Below are 17,114 nucleotides of genomic sequence, written 5' to 3'. Positions count from 1 at the left end.
TGGGCTTGGGTTATCCATATCGTCTGGTTTTTTTCATATGCTTTATAATTTTCTGTTGTTTTTGGCCTCGTGGCATTTGCTGAACTTGATAGGGTTCTTTTAGGGTTTGTAGACCTATTGAAGTCCTTATCTCTAATTTATCAGATCTACAGCTTCGTGGAGTACACTTTCTCTAACTAACCAGCAGGTGGCGTCCACGAGCCACCTGTTCTCCACAAGCCAGTTCTCCCCTGCTTAGCCTTTTTTTTTTGGTGAGTGGGGGAGTGAGTCTTGTGGGGCCCAATTGGTGTACCAAGCTTGCGTGTGTAGTTGGTGTTGCCTGCCCTGTATGTGGGGCGTGTTTCTGGGCAGTCGGGGAGGGGGGGTGGCCCTAACAATCAAATGTCCCTGATGATCCTAGAGTTTTAAAGCTGCTGCAATAGTCTAATCCTTCAGTTCAGTCCTGCCACAGTTTGTCTCTTCCACTGACCCACAAGTCTTTGGTATTGGCGTATGGCTCCTGAGACTTGCAAGTGGGCCCCTCTTCCAGGCCGTGCACCCCGGGTCCTCTGTTGAGGGATGACTGTGCTATGTCACAGGTGAGTGCCGTCCCCCCAGGGCAGTTCTGGGCTGCTGGGCTGTGTAGGGAGGCTCCCAGTCTGCTCAAATGATGGCTGAATGGGGCTTTGTTAATTCACACTGCTCCACCTTCCCAGCTCTGGGACAATCAGCTGAGGTTGCAGGGAAGGCTAATGTCCACGCCCAGTTTTGTGGTGTGTGCCTGTTATTTGAAGCACTTCCATCACAGTGGGTTGTCTGGGGCAGCTCTGGGCTATGGGGCTGGCGATGGGCAGGAGTGTTTCCTGTCCACCAGGATGGTGGCTGTGAGCGGACACCCCCCTTTTCTTGGGAAGTTATGGTGTTTAGTGAATTTTCTCAGCCACTGGATTATTGCCTTTTGTCTCAGAGCTCTCTTAGTTCTGCTCTTGACTTGACGTGCCCAAATTGCAAGTCTTTGAAGCTTTCTGTATTGGGCTTCTTAGAGTAATTGTTTTAGAAAAAGAAAAAAGGATTAAAAAAAAAAAAAAAAAAAAAGGGCCCTCCTCAGAGATCTAATGGGTTATTGAAATGCTAATAGACAAAGCAACCAGGGCCATTAAGGAAAGGTCCACAGGGCAGAGAGATCAGCTTTTCTTCGGGATTTGCATATGCGCCTCAAGGCCTGAGCTCTGCCCTTCCCCTTTCTGTGTTCACCAGAACTCCAAAAATCCTCTGCTTTTATTTTGGAGTTTTTCGTGTTATTTTTTTTTTCTATGCCTGTCTCCTCTCTGCTGGGCTGGCAGCTCTCAGATTCTCTGGTGTCTGGTCTCAGTCTATCTATGGTTGGAGTTTGAATCAGTAGAATGAGTTTCCGAGAAGGGCTGCCACTGCAGTTCTCCCTTCTCCTTCCCGGAGCTGGCAGCCCCTCCTTCCACGGGACTGAGCCTGGCAGGGAGGGGCGCGGGTCCCCTGGCTGCAAAAACTTACAGATTTCGCTGATCTCAGCAGTTCGACATTTTCATGAGTGTTGTATGAAGTATGCCCAAAGACAGATTGCTCTGTGGTGTCCAGTCCACGCAGTTCCTGGCTTTTTACCTACTTTCCTGGAGGAGTAACTAAAACTTACAGCTCACCAGTCTGCCATCTTGCCCCGCCTCTGATTTCATTTTAAGGAGCTGTGCCACAAAAGGTATTTTTTGCTCTCATGAGTTTGCTATGTTAATTAAAAAAAAACAGCACACCAAATAATTTAATAATATTCGAGAATATTAGTGGTTTTTAATCATTCATCCTGTGCCATCAAATTAATGCAACTTTCTTTTCTTTTTGACATATTTGCAATGAAATATTACGTAATATTTTGTGTTCTATTTTCACTTAATACAAACCCCAGGAATGAGCCTGGTCCTTGCAGCGGGGGATTGAAAATGCCTATTTGACTCAACGGGGGGAAAAAGAAAGGTAGCAAGCCGAGGTCACAGTTTGCTGAGAGATCTCAAATAGAGTCGAGAGGCTATCTTGGAGGTTTCTCTTATGCTAGCTCCAGCCAGACATCCCAAATGGCCACAGTATGCCATCCCCTTACCAAAAGTAGTCCCCAAATACCTACGACCCTACCTGAGATTCTAGAAAAAGATTCACTCGCTAAGTTTTATCTCAGAAACAAATCCACGAGAGTGTTTCTATACCAGACAAGTTCCTAAAACCCAGAGGCAACAGCTTCTTCAGGATCAACAGTCAGATGCAACCCCCTTCCCCATACTGTCGACACCCCCTTTCAATATGAACAAGTTAGGGTGCTCATTGCCTAGACACCCCTGAAGATGGAGAAAGAGATTAAGTGAGAGGAAGGGGTAGTAACAAACAAGATAAGATTTAACAAAGTTCTGTGAACACTGAAACTTTATGTAATTATATATATTGTTGGATGCTGAGGTGTTGGAGTGGCTGGAAGGAGGTAAACGACATGGTAGAACTGTAGTCTATAGCATCCTCTGGGATTTGCTCTATAGCTGCTCATTGAATTGTGCCTTGAAGGTCTTCATCTTTCTACATATACCTTCTATTGTATAATAGGAAAGGGACTGAGACTGGAACTTTAATCCATAACAATTTTTGAAATTACCTATATAACTGCTTGTTGAGCTGTATGTACATCAAGAGTTGATACCTTTCTGTATGTAACATTTTACAATAATGGAAATGTCTGGAGTTGTGGAACTGTGACCCATAATATTCTTTGAAACTTGCTCTCTAGCTACTTGTGAAATCACACTTTGAAAGTTATCACTGTTATGTATGTATGTTAAAGTTCACAATAAAAAAAAAAAGAGTAGGCAGCAAACACATTTATGAGCCAAAGCCAAATACTGATAAGTGATTTTTTGGATGTCATGTTGAGCAGAGTGATTTCAAGAAGTAAGCCTGGCTTCTACATGAGAAAATGGGTTGCAGTCATTGGTGTATGGCTAGGGGATGAGCAAATATTAAATTCCTGAATTAAAAAAAATCATCATCATCATAAAATATACAACAGCACTTTTTTAAGCTAAAGGTCAGGATACTTGATTTGGTATATTTGTGTCCAGAGGATAGAGGCAGCGATCCTTTCCAAATGTTGGGGGATGATTTCAATTTGGAGAATTCACTCTATATTAAGCACTTGGTAGTCTCGAGCATGAAAATTACAGTGTAAATTTAAGTTTATATGAATTCAAAACTATTTTTATTGATAGCTCTCACCAAGTGCATGTCTGCTATTTGACTTACTCAGAAATGTTGTCTCTTTTTGAATGTACATTTAGGGCTGTTTAAAATATGAATGATAATGAGGATTTAAAATTATGAATAGAAATTAGTGTTTATCTGTATATTTTATAAAACACAAAAATGAAATATCACAGAGATCTATTGAGTTAATTATGAAGGAATTATTTGACATAGGGCAGGAAGAGTAAAATTTGTTTTTTTTTTTTCATGACTCCTTTTTTTATTTATTCCATTCTCTTTAGTGTTGTTGAAGTTAGATAAGTAATTTATATAATCCCAGTCCTTGTTTCTTCTTCCTAGATACAATCTTTGCTTCTAAAAGCCAAAAATATAGTTTATTTTCTGATGAACAAATATTTCATTTATTGTTTTACTGGTTTTAGTTAGCAGTTTTGCCTTATCTTTCAAAAAATTGTTCTTCATATGTTAGAGATATATGCTTATGCTACCTTTTTACTTTGAAAAACCTTATTTTAAAACTTAGTTTCTTTTATGGCAGCATATGCATATCATAAAATTTGTCATTTAACCTTTTTAAGTGTACAGTTCAGTGGCATTAGTTACATTTACAATATTGTGCTACCATCACCACCATCTATTATCAAAACTTCTTCATCACCCAAAACAGAATCACTAACCCTATTAAGCAGTGTCTCTATTCCCCTTCCCCCACCCCTTAGTAACTTCTAATCTCCTTTCTCTCTCTCTGAATTTGCCTATTCTAGATGTTTCATCTAAGTGGAATTATACAATATTTTGCCCTTTTCTGTCTGGCTTATTTTACAAAACAATCTGTTGAAGGTTCATCTATGTTGTAGCATGGGTTAGAACTTCATTCCTTTTTATGGCTGAATAATATTCCCTTGTTTGTACAATCACATTTTGTTTATCCATTGATCTGTCTATAGATACTTGGGTACTTTCCACCTTTTTGCTGTTGTGAATGATGCCTCTGTGAACACTGGTATACAAATATCTGTTCGAGTTCCTGCTTTAAGTTCTTTTCGATTTATGCCTAGGAGGGGAATTACCAGGTCATGTAAGAATTCTGTTTTAATTTTGGGGAATTGCCAAACTATTTTCCACAACAGCTATGCCATTTTGCATTCCCACTAGCAACCCATGAAAGTTCCAATTCTTCTACATCATCAAAAACTTGTTAGTTTCCATTTTTAAAGTAATAGCCATCCTAGTGGATGTGAAGTGGTATTTTATTGTGGCTTTGATATGCATTTCCCCAGTGGCTAATGATGTTGAACATTTTTTCATGTGCTTATTGGCTATTTGTAGATCTTTGGAGGAATGTCTGTTCAAGTCTCTAGTCCATTTTTTACTGAGTTGTTCCCTCTTTTTATTGTTGGATCATAGGCATTCTTTATATATTCTGGATATTAAGTCCTTATCAGATAAATGATTTGTAACTATCTTCTCCCATTCTTTAGGTTGTCTTTTCACTTTCTTGATAGTGTCCTCTTTTTTTTTTAATTTTTAATATTTCAAATCTTTATTTAGTATTTGGGGTAACATCAAAGTGGGGACATAAATTTTATCACCTTATCTTCCCCTTTGCTAATCCTCTCATTATTTCCCTACAGATTGGAGCTGCAGTTTGTTACCCTTTCTCTCACTTTCATACCCAACCCTCCAGGAATTCTAGGTGATGCTCAGCCAAGAGAAGTTTTCTGCCCTAGTCCATTTTGTCCCTTCTCTGTGCTTATCATTATGAGGACCAACATGGCCTCTTTGGATCTCCCCACCCCCTTTTCTCATTTCTGATCTTCATTATGTACAAAAGCATTAAAGTCTGAGAACTGACCTAGCAAATAATAACTATTCTTTAGAATGCCCAAGGAGGAAATGCCTGTGAATTGCCATATACAAATAATTTCTTGCTTTATTTCACAGTGATACCATAGTACTAACTCAACATAAGATAAGTATAAAGGTATGTGTTAGCCAGTACAGATATTATAGGGCATGGAGAATAGCAGATACATTTGTGCAGTGAAATCCAGGCAGCTTTCCTTCATGGAAGTTGTATTTTCACTGGATCTTGAGGGAATGGGCAAGATGTAGTCAGGAGAGGTCAGTGATAATGCTCTTTGGTGCACAAAAGTTTAAAGTTTTCATGAAATCCAGTTTATTTCTCTTTTCTTCTGTGTTTTGTGCTTTTGGTGTCATGTATAGAATCCATTGCCAGTTACAAGGTCTTGAAGATTTTCCCTTGTTTTCTTCTAAGAGTTTTATGGTTTTAGCACTTACCCTTAAGTTGTTGACCCATTTTGAGTTATTCTGTATGTTGTGTGAGGTAGAAGTCCAATTTCATTCTTTTCCATGTGGGTATCCAGTTTTCCCAGCATCATTTGTTGAAGAGACTATTTTTCCCCCATTGAGTGGACTTGGCACCCTTGTCGAAAACCAGTTGGCCATAGATACGTGGATTCTTCTTTATTTTTTTAAAGCAGTGATAATAAAGCAGTTTTAGAATTCCTCTCTTACAGAGAAGCGCCCAATTTATTGTAGGTATTATTTTGAAGATTTTTATCATCAAAAGTATTCTGCATTGCCTTAGTTTCTCATTATTTAAATATAATAAATGATCTGCCTACAATGAATTAATGCTGTCTGTTGATAGTAGCTCTATTCTCCTAGCTCTTGAGTTTAGTTTCTTGATACCTACTTGAATCCTATATATAATTCCTTTTTCTGCCATTTAAATCCCTTCACCTACCCTACTCTCAAATACTCACAGCTGAACAAAACAGATTCCCAAAACATCCAATTTAAAGGAAATGACATACTGATCTTAAATGAGGAAAAGGAGGGAGGATTTTAGGGCTTTCTTTTCACTTCTTAATTCACTATTGGGTAGCCCCCCCCCCCCAGAAGTTGCAGTTTAGTGTGTAAGTTTGAATAGTTAAATTAATTTTAATAACTTCTATTTTAATAAAACAATTTGGAGGCCCTTTATAATTTGTTCTGAGGACATATATGTGATTTGGTGAGGTGAGTGGAATGGACTTCCCCCTCCTTTTTCTGCTGTATAGGGTTCCTTAAAAATAGGCTTTCAAATTAATGTAAAATAGGTTTAGAGAAACTCGGCTTTGAAATGAGGTATTCTGTTATTCATTGTAACTGTGGAATATAAGTGAAATGGAAACAGAGTAATATCTGTTTTTCAGGAATATGTTAATTAAAATGTTCATATGCCCATGCAATTTCCCTTGTGTATCCTCATCCCTTAACTCTCAGTCTCTCTCAGGCATTCTGGACCCTTTTACCTGGAATCCTATTGTTTTTACCCCAACCCTCATCTTCTAAGATAGGTTTAGGGTTAACTGGTATACACTGGTTTAGCGCTGAAGTATTTTCCATCCTGTTAGAAGCTATTTGTTCCCTTATTTCTCTTCTGGCAGTTATGGAGTTGGCTATACATTTATTTAAAGAATATGCCACTATTTTTGAAAACTTTAGAATGTGGTATATACATACACACACACACACACAAATATATATGAAGTGATAGGAGATTTTTTTTCTCATTGGAAAATATATTTTAGTTCAGGATGATTATTCTTTTTCAGAGTTTTATGTCTTAGATATGGCATTAAGAAGATTCATTCTGTATAACTGGCATATTTTAATTAAGCACAAATTTAACATTTCTATATTACTCTGTACTTTTTTAGTTGACTTGTAACTGGTAATATAATTTGTTTTAGAGTTTAAAATTAGATTCACCTCTTGACTTGTTACCTTCCTGATCTAATATTTTGACCCTTTTAACTTGGCTTTAAAGTGTTTTCATATCAAATGGATTGTACTAATTATTAATTTATTAATAAATTTGTTATTAATTTATTATTAATCTATATTCTTTTCTACCTTCTATGGAAATCTAGTGATCAGTTCTAAAATGTTTTTAATAATTAGACTATTCACATCATGATAATCATGGTATGTTTTATGTTTTAATTCTAATTTTTATGTATACATAAAATATAGGCTGAAATTTGAGCATACTAATTTAGCTCCTTAAGTTATTTCTTTTGTTGATCCTTTTGAAAGTTGAGTTTAAATCATTATATTAATGTTAACTTTCATTGAATCTTTATTATACTTTAACATGTAGAATTTGAAGGGTCCCCATTTTAGAAAAATATTTAGAACATATAGCTCTTTCACCTGGATGAAATATAGACTGTTTATTAATTTGATTTATAATCTCATGATGCTCTTCTAGTAGTTCTTAAAGCCAAAAGTACCATCACAGTTGAATATATACAAAGTTACGGCACTGCACAACTGGGACAAAAAATTTTTTTCCATGTGATCTTAAGAGTAAAATCTTTTTAATCTAGCGAGTTGTGCATGGCTCTTTTCAGGAATTGAGGCCTCTGTTTTGTTTTCCTTACGTTTTGATTTCTCCCACATTTGCCTTGTTTTTAGGTGTTTTTCTTATGTTTACGCTGTTAATACAGGGCAACGTATTAGGGGAAATGTCTTCACTGTTTACAAAAAAAGGAAGTGATGAATTTTGGAATAAAGGCGGTTTTCACCTTTATCTAGTAGAAGTGGTTTAAAGATATTAACTTCGAAAATTGTTGCTCAGTTTTGAGGTAGTTGCAACCTCCCAGTTCTCTAAAATGTGTTGGGATAGTTTGGTAATGATGCAAGTTTTACATAAAGGCAAAGTTTACCTCTTCCAGAAGTCAAAATTCTGCAGCTGAAATTATTAAAATCCTCAAATTTGATTATCAGATTTCCTTTAAGAAATTTAATACCACACCAAAAAATGGAGATGAAACATTTGTAAATCCTTTCAATAAAAATTTTTGCTCAGGTTGCACTGTGGAATGATGCCTAGATCAAGTGTTGTCTTGGGGCTTAAAATGTGTTAACTTACTATATTTGATTTTTAAATAGACACCAAATCCTACTGCAAGCGAGTTTATTCCTAAAGGAGGAACAGCCTCCAGGCTGAGTAACGTGCCCCAGTCAAATATGTCTGCCTTCTCTCAAGTGTTCTCTCACCCATCCATGGGAAGCCCTGCTACTGCTGGATTAGCACCAGGTAAGTTGAGTAACTATTTCCAGTGACTCCTCATTATTAAATCTGTAAACACTATTTGCTTTTAATTTATCAGAACTGAAACTATATACTTGAAAGATTCACATTTTGAAAACACTGGATTTTATTTTCATGTTTTTTGGTACCATAGACCAAATATGTACTTGAAAATTTTAAAGCAAAATTTGAATATGAGTAAAATTATATATAAGGAATTTCAAAAGCACAAAAATGAAGGAGAAAATGGTTCTGTATGATTGTTGATTTTTATCTGTTTCTTAATGTCAATGATAATGCTGTTTCCCTCAAAAACTTTTGTAAAAACTTCTGAAATAGAGGGAGCTCTTTATGTGTATATGTGCTTTGAAGTCCTCCCTTTTATACAATAATTTTAAGAAACAACTTGTTCAGTGTCATTCTGAATACATCTTTAGATGTGTTGCCTTTCAGATGTTTGATTATAAATGCTGTAGTAGTAATTTAAAATTTGGAAAGGTATTTTAAAGAATAGTAGGAAAGAAGTGTAAAGGGTTAGGGGTCATTAAATAACTACTTCTCGATCACTTCCTCCCAAGTATACGCATAATGGCAGAAGAATTTGAGCAAATGCACTTACACTATAGGATTTCTGAGGCATAGTACAAAATGACCTTTCAGAGTCCTAGATTCTTTGAAGTCCCCTCTTTTATCTTAAAAACTCATGCAAATTTTACATTCCCTACCTAGCATTCTACAACAATATGAAAGTACTAAGGATTTCTAAGAGAATTAACATCATCCACTGCTGAAAAAGTAAGGTGTGCAGAATTGTATTCAGTATATATGGAATATTGCTGAGCAGGTTGTTCTCTTACGTGTATGTAAAATGATTGAACTACCCACACAGATTGTCTCCAGAGCCTATAATGGAAAGTTATTACTTGGTCTTGGAAGTTACAAAAAACAAAACAAACAAACAAAAAACCAGAAAAACAACAACAACAAAACAAACAAAATGAAATAGACACACACTAAAACAAGGATCTATCTAGATGAGCCTGGAACTAGTATGGCCTCCAAGGGCGTAATATAAGTAAGATAAATTACCAGATTTAATAGTAATATCTCCATCAAGGACCTTTTTGGGAAGAAGGAGAGAAGACGATAACATATGTAACAGAGCATCTGGTTTAGCATATATCAAGGGGAGTGCAGAAGCCTCCAATAACCTTGTGCTGCCAAGGATTTTATCAGTGCCTCCTTTTCCCCACTCGTCTCTCTTCCTTCTGTCCCTCATCTCCCTTTCCCTTCTGATCTTAACCCACTTGCCCCCCTTACTTTTTCTCTACTTTGGCTCTTTTCAGATTCAGTTAAATTTGTGAACATTTTCCCTTTTTTAGAGAGCAGTGTCAGAACTGAATATACCTAGTAGCCTAAAGGTTTTAATTGTAAGTAATGATTCTACTGTGATTTTTCTCCCTTTGAGGTGTGTTCACACTGCTTGCCTGCATGTAATCTACATGATAGCTATACATCTAAAATTTCTCAAGAGATCATCCAGACTGCTGAGCATTGGTGTAATTTACCTTTATATTTCTTTTTGTAAAGCACCCACAGTAATGGGAACCCTATGCCAATCAGAAAACTCTGGCTTTCTTAATTAAGTAGGAATTTATTTTGGCCTAATGACACTTCCTTTCTTGTTTCAAGAGTTAAATATTTTGTTCATATATTTCATCAAACTAGCTCAGGCTTACAATTTTAAAAAAAAGCCTTTTAAAATAAATATTGGAGGAGTTAAAAATGTTTAAGAGAACTTTAGATCTTGAAAACATTTAGGTAAAAAATTCATTAGTGCCTTCGTATTTATAAGCCTTCCGATAGGTATTAACTTGTAGGGTACGTAGGTATTTCAGTAGATTTAGGGTAAAATTAATTAATTTAAAAATTAAATTAGTTGGAAAATCATTTATTCTTTAGCCCTAACATTAAAATGGTCATTCTATTTCCTGTTAATGAGAATAATTACTCTCTGGAACTACTGGAAATAGATCAATTTATCATATTAAATATGTTCCTGAATTCTTTGTAACTCTTTTTTTCAGAGTTGTTCTCCGTTCAGATGACAATCAACTAAGCCAAAATATTTTCCAAAAATATTAGAATAAGGAATGGTTTAAATTTTATTATTTCTCCATATTTTCTCCTTTTAGTTAATGGCTTAACACTCTCTGAGGATGAGCAAAGAAAAAAAAATTGTCTGCCTTACTTTCAGACATACATTTACCCCTTCAACATCTTCCATCACTCCCTACCCACAAATGTTTTTTCTTCAAGGCCTGGGGAAGGCTCTTGAAGGTTACAAGTTCAAGGTTATGGAATAAGTAAGGTTGTAGCATTTATTTACCTGCCTTAGTGATTTAATTTATCTTTATTTCTTCTTGTCTAATATAGATGTAACTTGTTAATGGTTTCCAGTTATAAAATTTCATTTTCTCTTTTTTCTTAATTTCTATTCCAGAAACTATTTCCCCTGAAAATATGTCAAATTACTGTTTTTCTAAAAAACTATGAAACCATAAATATGTAAACTAGGGTAATGTCATTTTCATTATATATTGAAAAATACGTTCCTAAATATATTTTTGATCAAAAAATGTAAAAATATTTGAGCAAAGCTGAGTAGATACTAAGATTTTGGATTTCCTCATATTGTAAAGAACAAAATAATGCTGGGCACAAAGTTCGCTCTGAGTAAATAAAGTTCCTTTTTTTTAGAATTTGTTTTGATCATTTAAAAAAATACAAATGAGGTTTTTATAAGTTTCAGTATAAGAAGTGAAAATTATACAGAAGTTATTTGAACTTATTCATAGCTAATTAGAGATAAAAACCATTTAAAATTGTTAAAAATATGCAGCACGTTAAGTTTTCATTGAATTGTATACACAGCCATTTTAATTTAAGCCATCAAGGAAATACAGGGTTTAGTTGTTTTATGCACATTTAACCTAAGAACAATAGCTAAATTCCTAAGCAAAGTTCTATTAAGGTAGTTACCAGACAGAACATTTTGGGTATGGTATTTGGGCTCCATTGTCTTTGAAAACCCCTAAAATTATATGCATTTTAAAAATTTGTAAAACCTTTTTCTCCCGTCAGAGCTTGTATTATTCTCTCAGAGGTCTACAACCCTCCAAAAGTGAAGAACCGCTAGTTTTACACACTCTTAGCAAAATTAATTTCTAAGTGCGTCATAGTGAGAATATTTTAAATTAATGCATAGCTTAAGGTATATTTTTCTAATTGCTCTTGGCTTTAGGCAAACATTTAAGAATAGATATTTAGAAATGCAAATGCGACTACACTGAGTATATGAAATGATAGTTTATGCTTTAATTTTTTGTGCCATGAAAAGTAGTTTTATCCTGAGAACCAGTTGCCAAATGTTCTTTTTCATTAGAATTTTTCCCAAGAGTATTTTGATTTAATAGTGGACTCAGTAAACTAAGTCTTAGGCACTTTAAATGTAATTACTTTAGTATTAACAAATTCACAGTACGTTTGAAAGTGATATTAAGAGATAGCAGCAGAAGCGTATGTGTCTGGGTAGTGTCATGATAATATCATCTCGTGGTTTAATGCACAATCATGGCTCAAGAATTGAGCATCTCTTGTTCGGCTTAATTGTGTGTGGGAAGGGGCAGAGGGGAAGTTCTTAAATTTGAAAATGCTGATTTATAGATGAGAAAGAGCTCTAAGCGACTCAGCATTTCTGAATAGTCATTCTTTCAAGATGAGAATGGCACAGATTTTCTGGTCCATCGTCTTGTAAATTATGGCAAGTATCAGATGTTTAATCTGGGGAGGAACATCTGATTATGGTGCCAAACTGAGCATTATTAAATTACTGTATTTATCACCAATTTTTTATAAGTTTTTTGAAAAATAAATCTAAACAAAATATTTGTTTTTAGATCCAATTTTTTGAAATATGTAAGTCATTTCTCACATATTCCTGAAGTTGGTGGTGGCAAATTAATGGGTAAAATTGGCTAATACTCGTTAATTTACTTTTTGGCTTGGGCAAGGGGTAGAGGAGGAGGAGGAGGAAAAGAAGAAATTAATATTTATTCAGCATTCTCATTCAAAAATATTAGTTTTTTGTAAATATTGTAAACTATTTGAAAATAGAGCCATTTATTCTTGAAATGTTGAAGGGTTTGTGAAAGAAGATCCCTTTCCCTTTGGTAAACAAAATAATAAGAATCTATGATTCATTGGCTGTAGGTATCTTCATAGTGTAGAAGAGGAAATGGAGGCTTAATTCATCTAAATTGCATAGAGGTTGAGTTAAGCAGTAATCCGATACTACCCATTAGGATCTAAGTGGCACCTCTAGAGTTTATGTAGTCCAGCTTTTTGGCCAGTGAAAAGGTGATAATTCCTGACATACTGTCATCTAGCCTCTGCTTAGTCACTTATAGTAATGAAGAATGCAGTAGCTAACCAAGACAGCCCAGTCTACATTTAAACAGTCTGAATAAAAAAGAAAATTACCTCTTAGTTGAATTAAACTGTGTTTTGTCTATCTTCCACCTCTGCTCCTAGTTCTTTCCCTTTGTGTTGAGTGAAATAAATCAAGATCTTTTCTACATGACAGCCCTTTCCGTTATTTTCTTTTTTAGACTAATTGTATGTATGTGTGTGGCCATGTAACCGACCTGTTTGTAAGACTGAAAAAGGGAACAGAGCAAACTGGGGAAAATGTTGTCAGAAGTAACAAATTGCATTGGACAAAAATTGTGAACTCTTGTAAGTTGTGAGGACAGGAGCACTGGAACGGGTAGAATTAATCTTTCAGATAGGTCTCTCATACTGTGTTACTATTCTGATATCCAGCTAAGGAGTATACCATTGACAAAATAGGAAACTACCAATAGGGTGTAGCTGGGGTCAATATCTAAGCTCATATTTAAAATTTCACTGTGTCCCAGTCTCTTCATTAAAACCACTCAAGGCACAAAAACTCCATAAACTATCATTTTAGATTAGGTTTTTTTTTATTAAGTGGCATAATTTTTGAAAATAAAAATTATAAAAATGTTTATGTAGTTCTTAAACATTACCATGTTTTAAGGGAACACATAGTTTCCTTGTAATTAGTTTTCAGAATTTTACAGTTATGTGGATTCTTTGGGGCAGTCAAGTAATTTTACTAGGAAATTATTTTGGTATTTCAGTCTGAACTGATTTCTTTGAATTATATTTGCAATTACCGTCAATCCAGGTAGTTTAGCGTTGTTTTCTTCTCATTGTTTTAGATATCAGTCTAGATTTCCAAAGCATGTTACAGATTCGTTAAAAAGAAGGGATGATGTGATTTCTCATCTAACACAAATGTAGGTGTATAGAAGTTACTTAATAAATGTTTATTTTTTAGCTGAGCTTCATTTTTTGTCTTGAAAAAAAAGCTTTAATTGATGAGATCTCTTAAGTACAGTGAATTTTAATGATTCAATAAACATTACTGAAGAACTTCTAAAAGTACAGATGTTCAGAGTATGTAGGTGAATAGTCAAATGAGGAACAGAAACGTGCCTTTTGAAAAAGTTTAACTGCATCAGAACTAGAGCTAATGTGTGTTATGAGATGCTAAAATATTCTAACCAGTTTAAGTATTTGTAAGTATTATTTTTAAACTGCATGTTTCCATTTTTTTGTAACTACTTTGTTTTTCAGGTATATTCCAGAATCACTCAAACCTTTCCAGGTTCTCTAGTTTGGAGATTGCTTTCTACATAAAAAAAAAAAATTAACTAGAAATTATATGGTTAAGATCAGGGGTCCCCAAGATGTTTGTGAAGAGGATATTTTCATTGCCCTGTAATGTCGAGCTCATCCTAGAAGGGGGCTGCTCTGCGTGATATGTATATGATACTGATTGGGAAGGTTACTGACTGTAGAACTGTAGAACTATAACTGGGTTGGGAGTGCCTGCTGGCTATATTCCCTTCCCAGTTGGGAATTTCAGGAAACTGAGGCGAGACGTTTATGGCGCAGAGGGGGATGTGGCTGCTGCAGCTGGCTTGGAGACCTGTCAGGTAAGGCTTAAATAGCTACTGGTAGACACTCTTCCACTGGTTGGGGATCCCTGGTAAATGTGCCCTGTTAGATGTGAGAGTTCCTATTGTGGATTTCCTGTTTCAATCTCATTGTATTGGCTATCTTGTCCCTTACCTAGGGGATAGGGGCTGGGTGGGAGTGGGTAGGGGCTTCCTTCTCCTAGAGGTTGCAGATGAATTGATCTCCAATTGCTGCAAACTCTCTTGCTGCTCTTGGGCTGCTTCATTGGCTTATGACTCAAGTGCCTTTAGAACATGGACCAGTTCTTCCATTAAAGTAGCTGTGAGATGTCAGCACATCACTTGGTTCCTGTGTTTTAGCATCTTTATTTCTATAATAAGATGTTAGATGATTTTAAATGTCTCTCATCTAAAATTCTGTTTTGTGACATGTGGGTCTTTAGGAGATAGACAGAAAAGAGTGAAAGAAATGAAGTCAGTGATGAGAGGTAGCAAAAGGGTAAAAGAAAACACATGGACTTCCTTGACATAATCCATTTAAAGGGAAAATCCCTCCATGTCTACCTTGGTTTCCTAGGTGGAGATCATGGGAGTTTTGCTTCAGTGACAGGGGTGAATCATCAGAGTGTGGTTTTGAATGAACTTAGAGGCAGAGAGAGCGTATTAATAAATATATGAGAACAGTTCTGTTTCTTTAGCTGGATGTGGAGAGTTTGAAGGCAGTCTTTTTTTCCCCTTTTTTTCAGTCAAGTAGTTTGAGAGCCTCAAGGATCATGTCTTCACATCTTGGCTTAGTGGTGCCTCATACATTGCAGGTACTCAGTGGGTGAGAGAATATTTGTGTGAATAAAATTACTGTGCTATATATTACATGCCTAGTTAGGAGCGATCCTCTAATTCTGTGGGAATAATTGAATGGCGGCAGCCCCTTCTATTTTTTTTTTTTTTTTTTTTAACTTGCCCTTGATCCATCTCAGTGTGACCAGTCATTTTCATGTAAAAAGTCATCTTTTCTTGCTGTTTTAGTCTTTCAGATGGGCAGTAACTCTAGAGTAGGGTATGTGGGAAGGGTCTTGGTAAAAGGAGAGGGAGTCCAGATGAACCCTTTTCAGCCTCTCCAACACAATCAGGCATGTGAAATCCAGACACGAATGTTAGCAGAATCCCAGATGTGGACTGCATGGTGATAATGTTTAGTTCTCGTCTTCAGTCATGAATTTCTTGCATTTGATATGTCTGACATGATGTTTTCTTAGGATTTCTTTTATAATTTACCTGGATTTTAGATGTGTTACCCAGATTTTAGAGTGGTATTCCTACAAATAGTGAAGTATGGTCACTTTGGGGGGGTTTTGTACCTTGGAGAAAATTGTACAGAGCAATAGGGTGTTGCAGTAGTTTTGGTCATCAAATTGCTCTCCAAGCCAAAGTTACTGTGGACCTTAATCTTATTTTGACATGTTTGAAGTGTGGTAGACTAAACTCCTGAATCAGACAGATTCAAAATGTGATGGCTTCACACAACAGAAATTTATTTCTTGCTTTTGTAACTGTTCAGGGCACGTGTTCTGGTTGTTTGGGATGCTCTCCTCCACATGGTCATTTAGGGACCAGGGTTGAGTGGCTTCTGGGGCATCCCCTCAATCAACTGCAAGAGGGAAAGTGTGGAGGAGAATGAGTGGGAGGTTGGTATGAGCCAAACGTGGAAGTTGCCTGGAAGTTTCTCCAGTGATGACTGTCCTCCAAAATCCAGACTTGCATTTTTTGGAATAGTAGGGTACATTTCCCAGTTCCCTTTGGATGTAAAATTCTAACACATGATTGGGATTACTTCATGTCTGAGTGTGTGTGTGTGTGTGTGTATACTGGGGGGCAAAAAAGATACCAAAGCGCTGCATTAACTGATCTATCGAGCAGGAAATAAAGCTTTCTAGCATACTTGATTTTTTTTTGGATAGCAGAAGCTTTAAATGTCAAAAACTTTATATTGTCACCGTTTTTTCATAGAAAGATTTACACAATTTGTGTTATTCTGTGCTTCAAATATAGCCTTTTTTTTTGTATGACCTATGCTCAACTGTATGTGCTTCAGTGATTGTTTTGAACAAGGATATAATACCTTGTAGTATCAGAGCTTGCTTCAACGTTGTATACTTGAACTTTTCCGTTGTCCTCCTGTCCCACAGTATAGCTGTATATTGGAATGTAACTCCTTGAAGTTCACGCCTTTGTCTTAATCTCTGAATCTGTTAAAGTGCCTGAAAGTAGTGCCTTGAATGACCATTTTCCAGCAAGTTTATTTGAACTGTTTTTGTGCATTCTTCCTGGCTTTTCCTTGGTTGCTCTGTTGTTCTGTTAGTGTTCCTACATTTGGTAGTGGTTCTCAAATTTGAGAGTTCCTCAGGATCACCTGAAGTGCTAGTTAAAACCCAGCACTGCCGGGTCCCTCCCCAGAATGTGTCAATGGGTCTACTCTTCTAGCCCAGTCCGGTTGGTGCTGACACCCTTGCTTTTCCTGGGGTCTGCTTTGAGAATGACTGCTTTAATTAGTGCTTCATTGGCCTTCTCTTTCTCCTCCTCTTCCTTCTTTTCTGCTGAGGGCTGAGAACACAGATACCTTTTTTTTTTTTTTTAAGTAGGAAAAATGTTTTGAGTAAAGGACTTGTATTGTGCCTGTGAATAAGGTACAT

The 17,114-nt window shown here is 36.1% G+C and overlaps 1 protein-coding gene across 2 annotated transcripts in view; it reads left to right on the top strand.

The window, feature by feature from the left end:
• Positions 1-17,114, top strand: part of PAN3 (poly(A) specific ribonuclease subunit PAN3) — a 148,216-nt gene that overhangs the window by 71,652 nt on the left and 59,450 nt on the right. For both annotated transcript variants that reach the window (XM_037800464.1, XM_037800463.1), the window contains exon 6: positions 8,215-8,362. In XM_037800464.1, coding sequence (XP_037656392.1) covers positions 8,215-8,362 — 148 coding nt within the window. The remainder of the gene's footprint in view (positions 1-8,214; positions 8,363-17,114) is intronic.

This window comes from Choloepus didactylus, chromosome 12 (assembly GCF_015220235.1).
Source record: "Choloepus didactylus isolate mChoDid1 chromosome 12, mChoDid1.pri, whole genome shotgun sequence".
In the NCBI taxonomy this organism is placed as follows: Eukaryota; Metazoa; Chordata; class Mammalia; order Pilosa; family Megalonychidae; genus Choloepus; species Choloepus didactylus.
Note: the sequence above shows the minus strand (reverse complement) of the source record. Positions and strands in the feature narration are given on the sequence as shown.